General features: G+C 50.7%; 1 protein-coding gene across 2 annotated transcripts in view; it reads left to right on the top strand.

Moving 5' to 3' along the window:
• The window catches only part of NOCT (nocturnin), a 74,137-nt gene extending 62,561 nt beyond the window's left edge, over positions 1-11,576 (top strand). For both annotated transcript variants that reach the window (XM_030191729.1, XM_030191728.1), the window contains exon 3: positions 10,266-11,576. In XM_030191729.1, the coding sequence (XP_030047589.1) occupies positions 10,266-11,101 (836 nt within the window). In that variant the 3' untranslated portion in view covers positions 11,102-11,576. The remainder of the gene's footprint in view (positions 1-10,265) is intronic.
• Positions 11,577-13,061: the final 1,485 nt, after the last annotated feature.

The raw sequence follows: 13,061 nt of genomic DNA, 5'->3' as shown, positions 1-13,061 counted from the left end.
TACCTTCCCGAAGCGAGGGCCACCAATCTCCTGGCCCTGGCTTTGAAGACCAGAGCGTCTCAGCAGATCACAGCTCGGCAGATGTTGAGACTTCTGGGTCATATGGCCTCCACAGTTCATGTGACTCCCATGGCTCGTCTTCACATGAGATCTGCTCAATGGGCCCTAGCTTCCCAGTGGTTCCAAGCCACCGGGAATCTAGAAGATGTCATCCGCCTCTCCACCAGTTGCCGCACTCCACTGCTCTGGTGGACCATCCGGTCCAATTTGACACTGGGACGTCCATTTCAAATTCCACAGCCCACGAAAGTGTTGACGATGGATGCATCTCGCCTGGGGTGGGGAGCTCATGTCGATGGGCTTCACACCCAGGGTCTGTGGTCCCTCCAGGAAAAGGATCTGCAGATCAACCTCCTGGAGCTCCGAGCGATCTGGAACGCACTGAAGGCTTTCAGAGATCGGCTGTCCTGCCAAATTATCCAAATTCGGACAGACAATCAGGTTGCAATGTATTACGTCAACAAGCAGGGGGGCACCGGATCTCGCCCCCTGTGTCAGGAGGCCGTCGGGATGTGGCGTTGGGCGTGTCGGTTCGGCATGCTCCTCCAAGCCACGTACCTGGCAGGCGTAAACAACAGTCTGGCCGACAGACTGAGCAGAGTCATGCAACCGCACGAGTGGTCGCTCCATGCCAGAGTGGTACGCAAGATCTTCCGAGAGTGGGGCACCCCCTCGGTGGACCTTTTCGCCTCTCAGACCAACCACAAGCTGCCTCGGTTCTGTTCCAGACTTCAGGCACACGGCAGGCTAGCGTCGGACGCCTTTCTCCTCCATTGGGGGACCGGCCTCCTGTATGCTTATCCTCCCCTACCTTTGGTGGGGAAGACCTTACTGAAGCTCAAGCAAGACCGCGGCACCATGATTCTGATAGCGCCCTTTTGGCCCCGTCAGATCTGGTTCCCTCTTCTTCTGGAGTTGTCCTCCGAGGAACCGTGGAGATTGGAGTGTTTTCCGACTCTCATCTCGCAGAACGACGGAGCGTTGCTGCACCCCAACCTTCAGTCCCTGGCTCTCACGGCCTGGATGTTGAGGGCGTAGATTTCACTGCGTTGGGTCTGTCTGAGGGTGTCTCCCGGGTCTTGCTTGCCTCTAGGAAGGATTCCACTAAAAAGAGTTACTTTTTCAAGTGGAGGAGGTTTGTCGTGTGGTGTGAGAGCAAGGCCCTAGAACCTCGTTCTTGCCCTGCACAGAACCTGCTTGAATACCTTCTGCACTTATCAGAGTCTGGCCTCAAGACCAACTCAGTAAGGAATCACCTTAGTGCGATTAGTGCTTACCATTATCGTGTGGAAGGTAAAGCCATCTCTGGAGAGCCTTTAGTTGTTCGATTCATGAGAGGCTTGCTTTTGTCAAAGCCCCCTATCAAGCCTCCTACTGTGTCATGGGATCTCAACGTCGTCCTCACCCAGCTGATGAAACCTCCTTTTGAGCCACTGAATACCTGCCATCTGAAGTACTTGACCTGGAAGGTCATTTTCTTGGTGGCAGTTACTTCCGCTCGTAGGGTCAGTGAGCTTCAAGCCCTAGTAGCTCATGCTCCATATACCAAATTTCATCACAACAGAGTAGTGCTCCGCACCCACCCAAAGTTCCTGCCGAAGGTGGTGTCGGAGTTCCATCTTAACCAGTCAATTGTCTTGCCAACTTTCTTCCCCAGGCCGCATACCCGCCCTGCTGAACGTCAGTTGCACACATTGGACTGCAAGAGAGCATTGGCCTTCTACTTGGAGCGGACACAGCCCAACAGACAGTCCGCCCAATTGTTTATTTCTTTCGACCCTAACAGGCTAGGGGTCGCTGTCGGGAAACGCACCATCTCCAATTGGCTAGCAGATTGCATTTCCTTCACTTACGCCCAGGCTGGGCTGACTCTTGAGGGTCATGTCACGGCTCATAGTGTCAGAGCCATGGCAGCGTCGGTGGCCCACTTGAAGTCAGCCACTATTGAAGAGATCTGCAAGGCTGCGACGTGGTCATCTGTCCACACATTCACATCTCATTACTGCCTCCAGCAGGATACCCGACGCGACAGTCGGTTCGGGCAGTCGGTGCTGCAGAATCTGTTTGGGGTTTAAATCCAACTCCACCCTCCAGGACCCGCATTTATTCTGGTCAGGCTGCACTCTCAGTTAGTTGTTCTTCGTAGGTCAATTTTCTGTTGTATCCTCGCCGTTGCGAGGTTCAATTGACCTGGGTTCTTGTTTTAAGTGAGCCTGAGAGCTAGGGATACCCCAGTCGTGAGAACAAGCAGCCTGCTTGTCCTCGGAGAAAGTGAATGATACATACCTGTAGTAGGTGTTCTCCGAGGACAGCAGGCTGATTGTTCTCACCTACCCTCCCTCCTCCCCTTTGGAGTTGTGTGTTTCATCTTTTGCTAGTCATTCAACTGGCGGGAGCGGTCGCGCACGGGCGGGAAGACGGCCGCGCATGCGCGGTGGGCGTGCCCTGCGTGCCGACCGTCCCGCGAAGCTTCTTTCCGGTTGGTGGGGGCTGCCGCGGGACGTCACCCAGTCGTGAGAACAATCAGCCTGCTGTCCTCGGAGAACACCTGCTACAGGTATGTATCATTCACTAATTCCGCAGCCCACGAAAGTGCTCACGACGGATGCATCTCGCCTGGGGTGGGGAGCTCATGTCGATGGGCTCCACACCAGGGTCTGTGGTCCCTCCAGGAAAAGGATCTGCAGATCAACCTCCTGGAGCTCCGAACGATCTGGAACGCACTGAAGGCTTTCAGAGATCGGCTGTCCTGCCAAATTATCCAAATTCGGACAGACAATCAGGTTGCAATGTATTACACCAACAAGCAGGGGGGCACCGGATCTCGCCCCCTGTATCAGGAAGCCGCCGGGATGTGGCGTTGGGCCTGCTGGTTCGGCATGCTTCTCCAAGCCACATACCTGGCAGGTGTAAACAACAGTCTGGCCGACAGACTGAGCAGAGTCATGCAACTGCACGAGTGGTCGCTTCATTCCAGAGTGGTAAGCAAGATCTTCCGAGAGTGGGGCACCCCCTCGGTGGACCTTTTCGCCTCTCAGACCAACCACAAGCTGCCTCGGTTCTGTTCCAGACTACAGGCACACGGCAGGCTAGCGTCGGATGCCTTTCTCCTCCATTGGGGAATCGGCCTCCTGTATGCTTATCCTCCCATACCTTTGGTGGGGAAGACCTTACTGAAGCTCAAGCAAGACCACGGCACCATGATTCTGATAGCGCCCTTTTGGCCCCGTCAGATCTGGTTCCCCCTTCTTCTGGAATTGTCCTCAGAAGAACCGTGGAGATTGGAGTGTTTTCCGACTCTCATTTCGCAGAACGACGGAGCGTTGCTGCACCCCAACCTTCAGTCCCTGGCTCTCACGGCCTGGATGTTGAGGGCGTAGACTTCGCTGCGTTGGGTCTGTCTGAGGGTGTCTCCCGTGTCTTGCTTGCCTCTAGGAAGGATTCCACTAAAAAGAGTTACATTTTCAAGTGGAGGAGGTTTGTCGTTTGGTGTGAGAGCAAGGCCCTAGAACCTCGTTCTTGCCCTGCACAGAACCTGCTTGAATACCTTCTGCACTTGTCAGAGTCTGGCCTCAAGACCAACTCAGTAAGGAATCACCTTAGTGCGATTAGTGCTTACCATTATCGTGTGGAAGGTAAAGCCATCTCTGGAGAGCCTTTAGTCGTTCGATTCATGAGAGGCTTTTTTTTTGTCAAAGCCCCCTATCAAGCCTCCTACAGTGTCATGGGATCTCAACGTCGTCCTCACCCAGCTGATGAAACCTCCTTTTGAGCCACTGAATACCTGCCATCTGAAGTACTTGACCTGGAAGGTCATTTTCTTGGTAGCAGTTACTTCAGCTCGTAGGGTCAGTGAGCTTCAAGCCCTGGTAGCTCATGCTCCATATACCAAATTTCATCACAACAGAGTAGTGCTCCGCACCCACCCAAAGTTCCTGCCGAAGGTGGTGACGGAGTTCCATCTTAACCAGTCAATTGTCTTGCCAACATTCTTCCCCAGGCCGCATACCCGCCCTGCTGAACGTCAGTTGCACACATTGGACTGCAAGAGAGCATTGGCCTTCTACTTGGAGCGGACACAGCCCCACAGACAGTCCGCCCAATTGTTTCTTTCGACCTTAACAGGCTAGGGGTCGCTGTCGGGAAACGCACCATCTCCAATTGGCTAGCAGATTGCATTTCCTTCACTTACGCCCAGGCTGGGCTGGCTCTTGAGGGTCATGTCACGGCTCATAGTGTTAGAGCCATGGCAGCGTCAGTGGCCCACTTGAAGTCAGCCACTATTGAAGAGATTTGCAAGGCTGCGACGTGGTCATCTGTCCACACATTCACATCACATTACTGCCTCCAGCAGGATACCCGACGCGACAGTCGGTTCGGGCAGTCGGTGCTGCAGAATCTGTTTGGGGTGTAAATCCAACTCCACCCTCCAGGACCCGAATTTATTCTGGTCAGGCTGCACTCTCAGTTAGTTGTTCTTCGTAGGTCAATTTCTGTTATACCCTCGCCGTTGCGAGGTTCAATTGACCTGGGTTCTTGTTTTGAGTGAGCCTGAGAGCTAGGGATACCCCAGTCGTGAGAACAAGCAGCCTGCTTGTCCTCGGAGAAAGTGAATGATACATACCTGTAGCAGGTGTTCCCCGAGGACAGCAGGCTGATTGTTCTCACCTACCCTCCCTCCTCCCCTTTGGAGTTGCGTTTTCATCTTTTTGCTTGTCGTTCAACTGGCGGGAACGGTCGCGCACGGGCGGGAAGACGGCCACGCATGCGCGGTGGGCGTGCCCTGCGTGCGGACCGCCCGCGAAGCTTCTTCTGGTTGATGGGGGCTGACGCGGACGTCACTCAGTCGTGAGAACAATCAGCCTGCTGTCCTCGGAGAACACCTGCTACAGGTATGTATCATTCACTATACCTAATGTGTATGTATGTATGTAGGCCTTCATGGTCTGAGGAGCCAGAGTCTGGTGCAGAAGTGACTCAAGATCTGGACGATCCCTCCGCGGTGAGGATTTTCCACCGTGATGAGCTGCCAGCGCTTATTTCTGATGCCCTGCAGGCTCTCTCTATTGAGGACCCTGCCAGTGGCACAGCCTCCTCTGTGAATCCTAGGATGGCTAGTACCAAAAAGCCTGCTCGAGCCTTTCCTTTGCATGACTCCATCCAAGAGCTTATTTTGGCTCAATGGGCTGACCCCGAGGGACCTTTGAAAGTTTCCAGGGCTATGGGGCAATTATACCCTCTGAGTGAGGAGCATATGGCTCGCTTTGCTATGCCTAAAGTAGATGCCCTAATCACAGCTGTGACAAAGAGAACTACCCTCCCTGTTGAAGTAGGTGTTGCCCTGAAGGATATTCAAGACCGTAGACTGGAATCAGCACTTAAACGGTCATTTGAAATTGCAGGTCTCACTTTTCGGTCGTCTGCATGCAGTTGTTATGCTGCTAGAGCCTGCCTGGCTTGGTTGCAACAGGCAGTGGAACAGCCCGGTGATGGAGCAGAGCCCTTTTCAGATGTGGCTCCGCGGATGGAGTCGGCCTTGTCCTTTCTTGCTGACGCCCTTTATGATATTGTCAGAGCTTCGGCTAAACACATGGCAGTAGCAGTGGCGGCTCGCCGTCTTCTTTGGCTACGGCATTGGGCGGCGGACATGGCCTCTAAGCAAAGGTTGGTGAAGTTGCCCTTTCAAGGCCTTCTCCTGTTTGGTGAGGAGTTGGAGAAAATTGTGAAGGGCCTGGGTGAGGCTAAACCCCAGCGCGTGCCCGAAGATAGGCCGAGGCCTTCCTCCAAGGGCCAGGCGGTCCATTCCTCTTATAGACCTCGTTTCCGTGAAGCTCGAAGGTACCGCCCGGGGCGTTCTGCTGGGTTCACTTCTCGTGCCCGTTTTCAGCAGAGGAACTCCTTTCGCTCGGACAAACGTTCAACAGCCACTGGCTCAAGGCCTGGAGTTCAGGGGCGACCCTCTCAATGATGGTGCGCCGGCCCTCTCCTCGAGTCCTGTCATCGGAGGACCTCTTTGCCGAGGAGTGGGCCACCATTTCCTCAGATCAGTGGGTCTTGGACCTGATCAGAGATGGTTACAGAATAGAATTCGAAGCCCCTGTAAGAGATGTGTTTGTGGAGTCCCGATGCGGTTCTGCCGCCAAACGGGCGGCGGTAGAGGAGACTTTACAAGGTCTGATTCAGATAGGGGCCATGTCCCTGGTACCTCCCGCCGAACACGGCTGCAGCCACTACTCCATCTACTTTGTGGTGCCGCGAAAAGGAGGGTCTTTTCACCCTATTCTGGACTTAAAAGAATTAAACAAGTCCCTGAGAGTGCGGCATTTTCACATGGAAACCCTGCGCTCCGTCATTGCAGCGGTACAGCCAGGAGAGTTTCTCACGTCTCTGGACCTGAAAGAAGCTTACTTGCACATTCCAATTTGGCCCCCGCACCAGAAGTTTCTGAGGTTTGCGGTGATGGGAAAGCATTTCCAGTTCCGGGCCTTGCCTTTTGGCCTCGCCACAGCTCCCCGCACCTTTTCGAAGGTTGTGGTGGTAGTAGCTGCCTTTCTAAGGCGAGAGGGTATTCGGGTTCACCCGTACCTGGACGACTGGCTCATTCGAGCAAACTCTGCTGCAGAGAGTCAGCATGTAACAGCCAGAGTGGTCTCAGTACTTCAGTCTCTGGGCTGGGTCGTCAATTTGGCCAAAAGTCACCTGACCCCCTCGCAGTCTCTAGAATATTTGGGGGCCAGGTTCGACACAGCCTCGGGGTATGTGTACCTATCCGAGCAAAGGCGGTGCAAGCTTCAGAATCAGGTCCGTCTGCTCCTGAGGATGCCCCGCCCACGAGCTTGGGACATTGTCCAGCTGCTTGGATCGATGACGGCCACCATGGAACTGGTGCCCTGGGCGAGAGCGAACCTGAGACCTCTACAGTATGCTGTACTCCAAAGATGGTCTCCAGTATCTCAGGATTACCAATGCAGACTCTCTTGGCTCCCTGCGGCCCGACTCAGCATGGAGTGGTGGCTCTCAGACAGCATGCTGCGGTGAGGAATGCCACTGGCGCTCCCCGATTGGTGCCTAGTAGTGACAGATGCCAATCTGAAAGGCTGGGGCACACATTGCAAGAGGAAGCATGCCCAGTGTCTATGGACACCCGAGGAGTCGGAGTGGTCCATCAACCGCCTAGAGTTGAAAGCGGTGTTTCAGGTGCTTCTGGTCTTTCAAGTGACCCTGGAAGGATTGGCTGTCAGAGTGATGTCAGACAACACGACAGCAGTGGCCTACATAAATCGACAAGGCGGCACTCAGTGCAGAGCTCTAGCTGCGCAGGCCGAACAAATTTGCCACTGGGCCGAGCTGCAGCTCACATTGCAGGTCAGAGCAACGTGCAAGCCGATTATCTAAGCAGGCATCAGATCGATCCAGCGGAGTGGGAACTTGCAGACGAAGTGTTCCTGCAGATATGTGCCAAGTGGGGCAAGCCCGTGATGGATCTAATGGCGACAAGCACCAATGCCAAAGTCCCATGCTTCTTCAGCAGACGGAGAGATCCTCGCGCGGCGGGGTTGGATGCCTTGGCTCAACCCTGGCCTCCGGGCCTACTGTATGTGTTCCCTCCGTGGCCCTTGATAGGGCGAGTGCTCCTGCGGATTTGGCTGCATCCAGGAGAAGTGGTTCTCGTTGCCCCGGATTGGCCCAGGAGGCCTTGGTATGCGGACCTCCGACAGATGCTCGTAGAGGATCCCCTTCAGTTACCTCTGGTTCCCAACCTGTTGTCACAGGGTCCGGTGACCATGGATGACGCCAGCCGATTTGGTCTTATGGCCTGGCGATTGAGAGGGCGCAATTGAGAGGCAGAGGCTATTCCAATAAAGTAATTTCCACTCTCCTGCAAGCCCGCAAGCGTTCCACTTCAGTGGCTTATGCCAGGATTTGGCGCCAGTTTGAAGTCTGGTGTGCTTCCAGAGAGATCACACCCCTGCGGGCTCCTGCCTCGCCGATTCTGGACTTTTTGCAGGATGGTGTACAAAAAGGCTTGGCCTATAATTCCCTGCGGGTGCAAGTGGCAGCGTTGGCCTCCCTGCGTGGCAAGGTTGAAGGCGTGTCTTTAGCTGCTTATCCGGATGTGGCACGGTTTCTTAGAGGGGTGCTTTGGCTCCGTCCTCCCGTGCGTGCACCTTGTCCAGCTCGGAACCTGGGGCTAGTGCTGAAGGCCCTTCAGGGTGCTCCCTTTGAACCGCTTCAGCGTGCTTCAGAGAAAGATTTGACACTGAAGGCCGTCTTGTTAGTGGCCATTACTTCGGCGAGACGGGTGTCAGAGCTCCAGGCGCTGTCCTGTAGAGACCCTTTTCTGCAGTTTTCAAAGTCTGGGGTCACGGTTCGGACCGTGCCTTCCTTCTTGCCTAAGGTGGTTTCAGCGTTTCACCTAAACCAACCTATTTTCTTGCCCTCCTTTGTCGAGGAGGAGTTTCCAGAATCTTTTGGGCAATTGCACCTGTTGGACGTGCGCAGGACTCTTCTGCAGTATCTGTGAGTTACTAACTCTTTCAGGACCTCTGATCATCTGTCTGTTTTGCTATCAGGTCCTCGCAGAGGGTCTCCAGCGTCTAAAGCCACTATTGCCCGCTGGCTTAAAGAATCTATCTTTTCAGCTTATTTGCTTGCTGGCTGGCCTCCGCCTGATGCCTTTAAGGCGCATTCCACTAGAGGAATTTCCTCTTCTTGGGCTGAAACTGGAGCACTCTCTCTTCAAGAGATTTGTAGTGCAGCAATATGGGCTTCTAAGCTCTCTTTTGCCCGACATTACAGGCTGGATGTGGCTGCCAGGAGGGACGCACATTTTGGAGCGCAAGTGCTGGCGCGTGGAGTGGCTTGTTCCCACCCTATCTAGGGATTGCTTTGATACATCCCATCTGTAATGTCTGCATCTGCTTGATGACAAGGAAGGGAAAATTAGGTTCTTACCGTGATAATTTTCTTTCCTTTAGTCATAGCAGATGCAGCCATGATCCCTCCCTGTCTGATGCTATCTGCTGTAAATCTATTTCAGGTTCTGTTCGTGTTTCCTGGAGATTCCGGCCTTGGGAGAAAGTCGGAAAACAGGATTCTTGTTCAATTAAAGGAGGATGACTTAATTCCCTCCAGTTTCACGTTTTGGAGGATGAGTTTATGCCTTCCGGGAGGATGTTTCATTCCCTCCATTCTGAGTTAATGCCCTTTGTTGTAGGGCCATCGTTCACTGTGAGGAAAGCTCATGTTATTCCCATTGCGGTTTGCCATACTGCTTTGGAAGCTTCAAATACTGAAGGAGAGGCAGTGGAGCAAGCTGGTATGAGGCACTGAAAAAAGTGTGCTCTCTATCTCCCTCTGCTGGTTGATGGACACAACCCATCTGTAATGGCTGCATCTGCTATGACTAAAGGAAAGAAAATTATCACGGTAAGAACCTAATTTTCCCATAGTGAGTAAATTTGTGCGCACATTGATTAATGAGATCAGCACCAATAATTGACTACTAACAATCAGTTGGCGTTAATTTTGTCTATTAGATTGTAAGCTCTTTGAACAGGGACTGTCTTTCTTCTATGTTTGTGCAGCGCTGCGTATGCCTTGTAGCGCTATAGAAATGCTAAATAGTAGTAGTAGTAGTAATTGGGACTTATGCACACTTTGAGGCTTATTTTCAAAGCACTTAGCCTCCCAAAGTTCCATAGAAACCTATGGAACTTAGCCTCCCAAAGTGCTTTGAAAATATGCCTCTTTGTATTCTATAATGATGTGAGAGGAAATCCTATAGAACATAAATTCAAGGGGGCATGGCTGGGGGTGTTCCCAGAATTTATGTGCATTGTTACAGAATAGATGTAACCAGCGCCTAATTTAGGCACTGGCATTTACATCTGATTTCAGCAGGCGTAATTACTGGCACGTGTTTAGGCGTGGTTTATGCACTTAGCCGCTGTTCTATAAAGGGTGCAGATCCTTTATAGAAAAGCACTCAACACTTAATTTTTCACCACCAATTTCTCAGCGCCATTTATAGAATCTAGCCCTGAGTGTATTTCTTGTTCTATATATGCTATCTGTAAAGTTATATAACTTCCATAAGTAGATCAGAGTGCATCTTCTTTGAAAACTCTTATAATTTTCAAATCAAGTGCAGTTTTTCAGTTTGAGTAGTCAAAAAAATTCACAGATTTACTTTTTCTTTTTAGCTCTAGGTGAAGGCAAGGACAACTTCATTAAGTGCCCTATAGAAGCACTCAAGTGGGAGGAGAGGAAATACCTGATTCTGGAGGAGATTCTGACCTACCAGCCGGACATTCTTTGCCTGCAAGAAGTGGATCATTACTGGGACACCTTTCAGCCAGTGCTTAGCAGGCTGGGGTACCAGTGCACCTTCCTGCCCAAGCCATGGTCCCCTTGTCTGGATGTAGAGTGCAACAATGGACCAGATGGCTGTGCCTTGTTCTTCCTCCAGAACCGCTTTCAGCTAATTAGCAGCACCAAGCTCCGGCTGACAGCAAAGACCCTGAAAACAAACCAGGTGGCCATCGCAGAAATACTGCAGTGCAATGAAACAGGCAGATTGCTCTGTGTGGTGGTCACCCACCTGAAAGCTCGCACCGGCTGGGAGCGGTTTCGGTCAGCACAAGGCTCTGACCTACTGCGAAATCTACAGGACATAACAGAGGGAGCAAAGATCCCACTTGTTGTCTGTGGGGATTTTAATGCTGAGCCTACCGAAGATGTTTACAAGCACTTCGCCTCCTCCAGTCTGAACCTGAACAGTGCCTACAAGCTGCTGAGTGCTGATGGGCAGTCTGAGCCACCATATACCACATGGAAAATTCGCCCTTCAGGAGAGAGCTGCCACACACTGGACTACATCTGGTACTCCCAGCATGCTCTCAATGTAATTTCTGCTCTAAGCTTACTGACCGAGGAGCAAATTGGGCCCAATCGGCTGCCATCCTTAAACTACCCCTCGGACCATCTGTCACTGGTATGTGATTTTAGCTTCAGTGAGGATCCTGACAGATTGCTATAGTTTACTTGTGGCATTGCCCAGTCTTTTCCAGCTGAGGCCAATTGTGAGACCAACCCTCAGTTGGGCACCTAAAGTTTTTTGCTATACCAATTAAATGCATCATCATGGCAATGGGACATGTTCTCTGGACCTGCTGTGGGAGAAGCAAAGGATAAACTGAAGAGTATTTTTTAAAAAACTGAACACTTTTACCCTAATAATTTAAACATGCATTTGGTATTAACATGTGATTCACATGCCACAGACTCAAAACATGCAGGTCTACCAGACAAGTGTTTAATGATAGGCAGTGCAGCTTTGTTTAATGGCTTCTTCCAAAGTCTAATGTACAGTGTTCTTAAACTGAAGAAAAAAAAAACTGTTACTGTACCTAATGGAATCATTCACCTATTTAATTTGCCCATATTAGCAAGCAACTTTCCATAATAGCACTTTAATGTATTTATTCTTATGTTTTGGCAAGTTAATAAAATTAACAAAAATTAATATTTAGAATTTCATTTTTTTCTCTATGTAAAAAGATTGGCAAGCTCTCGTAAGATGTTAATAATTCAATGGCTGGAAGGAGGCAGCATTCTCTCTTTGGTGTGACATAACTGTATAGGTACTAACTCTTAGCAAAACTAGAACATTTTGCAGGACTTGTGCAACTCTGAGCATGTTGGGGTGGTATATTTAATTATTCTAATGACTGCCGTTCTCATTTTGAAGTGGGCAGTATAAACTGCAGAGCGAAACAAGCAAATTTCCCCCTTCTGCCTTTTCCCTAGTAGCATGTGAATTGAGTTATTAACCATTTCATGTTTTTGTAAATTTTTGTGTAGAAGACCTCTCAGATAAGTAAGGCTAAGGGGTGACCCCTGAGGCGGTTATACAGACAAAATAGTAGTGTCTGCAGCCAAAATATATAACTGTCCTCCAATGTTTTTTCCAAGTATATGGGCTAGTTGAAGGGTCCTCCGGTTCAGTATCCACTTAGAATAAAGGCTCTGGCAGACATCATAAGTACATAAGTAATGCCACACTGGGAAAAGACCAAGGGTCCATCGAGCCCAGCATCCTGTCCACGACAGCAGCCAATCCAGGCCAAGGGCACCTGGCAAGCTTCCCAAATGTACAAACATTCTATACATGTTATTCCTGGAATTGTGGATTTTTCCCAAGTCCATTTAGTAGTGGTTTATGGACTTGTCCTTTAGGAAACAGTCTAACCCCTTTTTAAACTCTGCCAAGCTAAGCGCCTTCACCACGTTCTCCGGCAACGAATTCCAGAGTTTAATTATGCGTTGGGTGAAGAAACATTTTCTCTGATTTGTTTTAAATTTACTACACTGTAGTTTCATCGCATGCCCCCTAGTCCTAGTATTTTTGGAAAGCGTGAACAGACGCTTCACATCCACCTGTTCCACTCATTATTTTATATACCTCTATCATGTCTCCCCTCAGCCGTCTCTTCTCCAAGCTGAAAAGCCCTAGCCTCCTTAGTCTTTCTTCATAGGGAAGTCGTCCCATCCCCACTATCATTTTAATCACTCTTCGTTGCACCTTTTCCAATTCTACTATATCTTTCTTGAGATGCGGTGACCAGAATTGAACACAATACTCAAGGTGCAGTCACACCATGGAGCGATACAACGGCATTATAACACCTTGGGGTGATAGTATCTGAGGATTTGAAGGTGACGAAACAGTGTGACAAGGCGGTGGCTGTATCTAGAAGGTTGTTGGGCTGTATAGAGAGAGGTGTGACCAGCAGAAGAAAGGGGGTGTTGATGCCTCTGTATAAGTCGTTGGTGAGGCCCCATCTAGAGTATTGTGTTCAGTTTAGGAGGCCGTATCTTGCTAAAGATGTAAAAAGAATCGAAGCGGTGCAAAGAAAAGCTACAAGAATGGTATGGGATTTGCGTAACAAGACGTATGAGGAGAGACTTGCTGACCTGAACATGTATACCCTAGAGGA

This window comes from Microcaecilia unicolor, chromosome 2 (genome assembly GCF_901765095.1).
Source record: "Microcaecilia unicolor chromosome 2, aMicUni1.1, whole genome shotgun sequence".
NCBI lineage: Eukaryota > Metazoa > Chordata > Amphibia > Gymnophiona > Siphonopidae > Microcaecilia > Microcaecilia unicolor.
The sequence above is the reverse complement of the archived record's forward strand: the minus strand, read 5'-3'. Positions and strand labels throughout refer to the sequence as shown.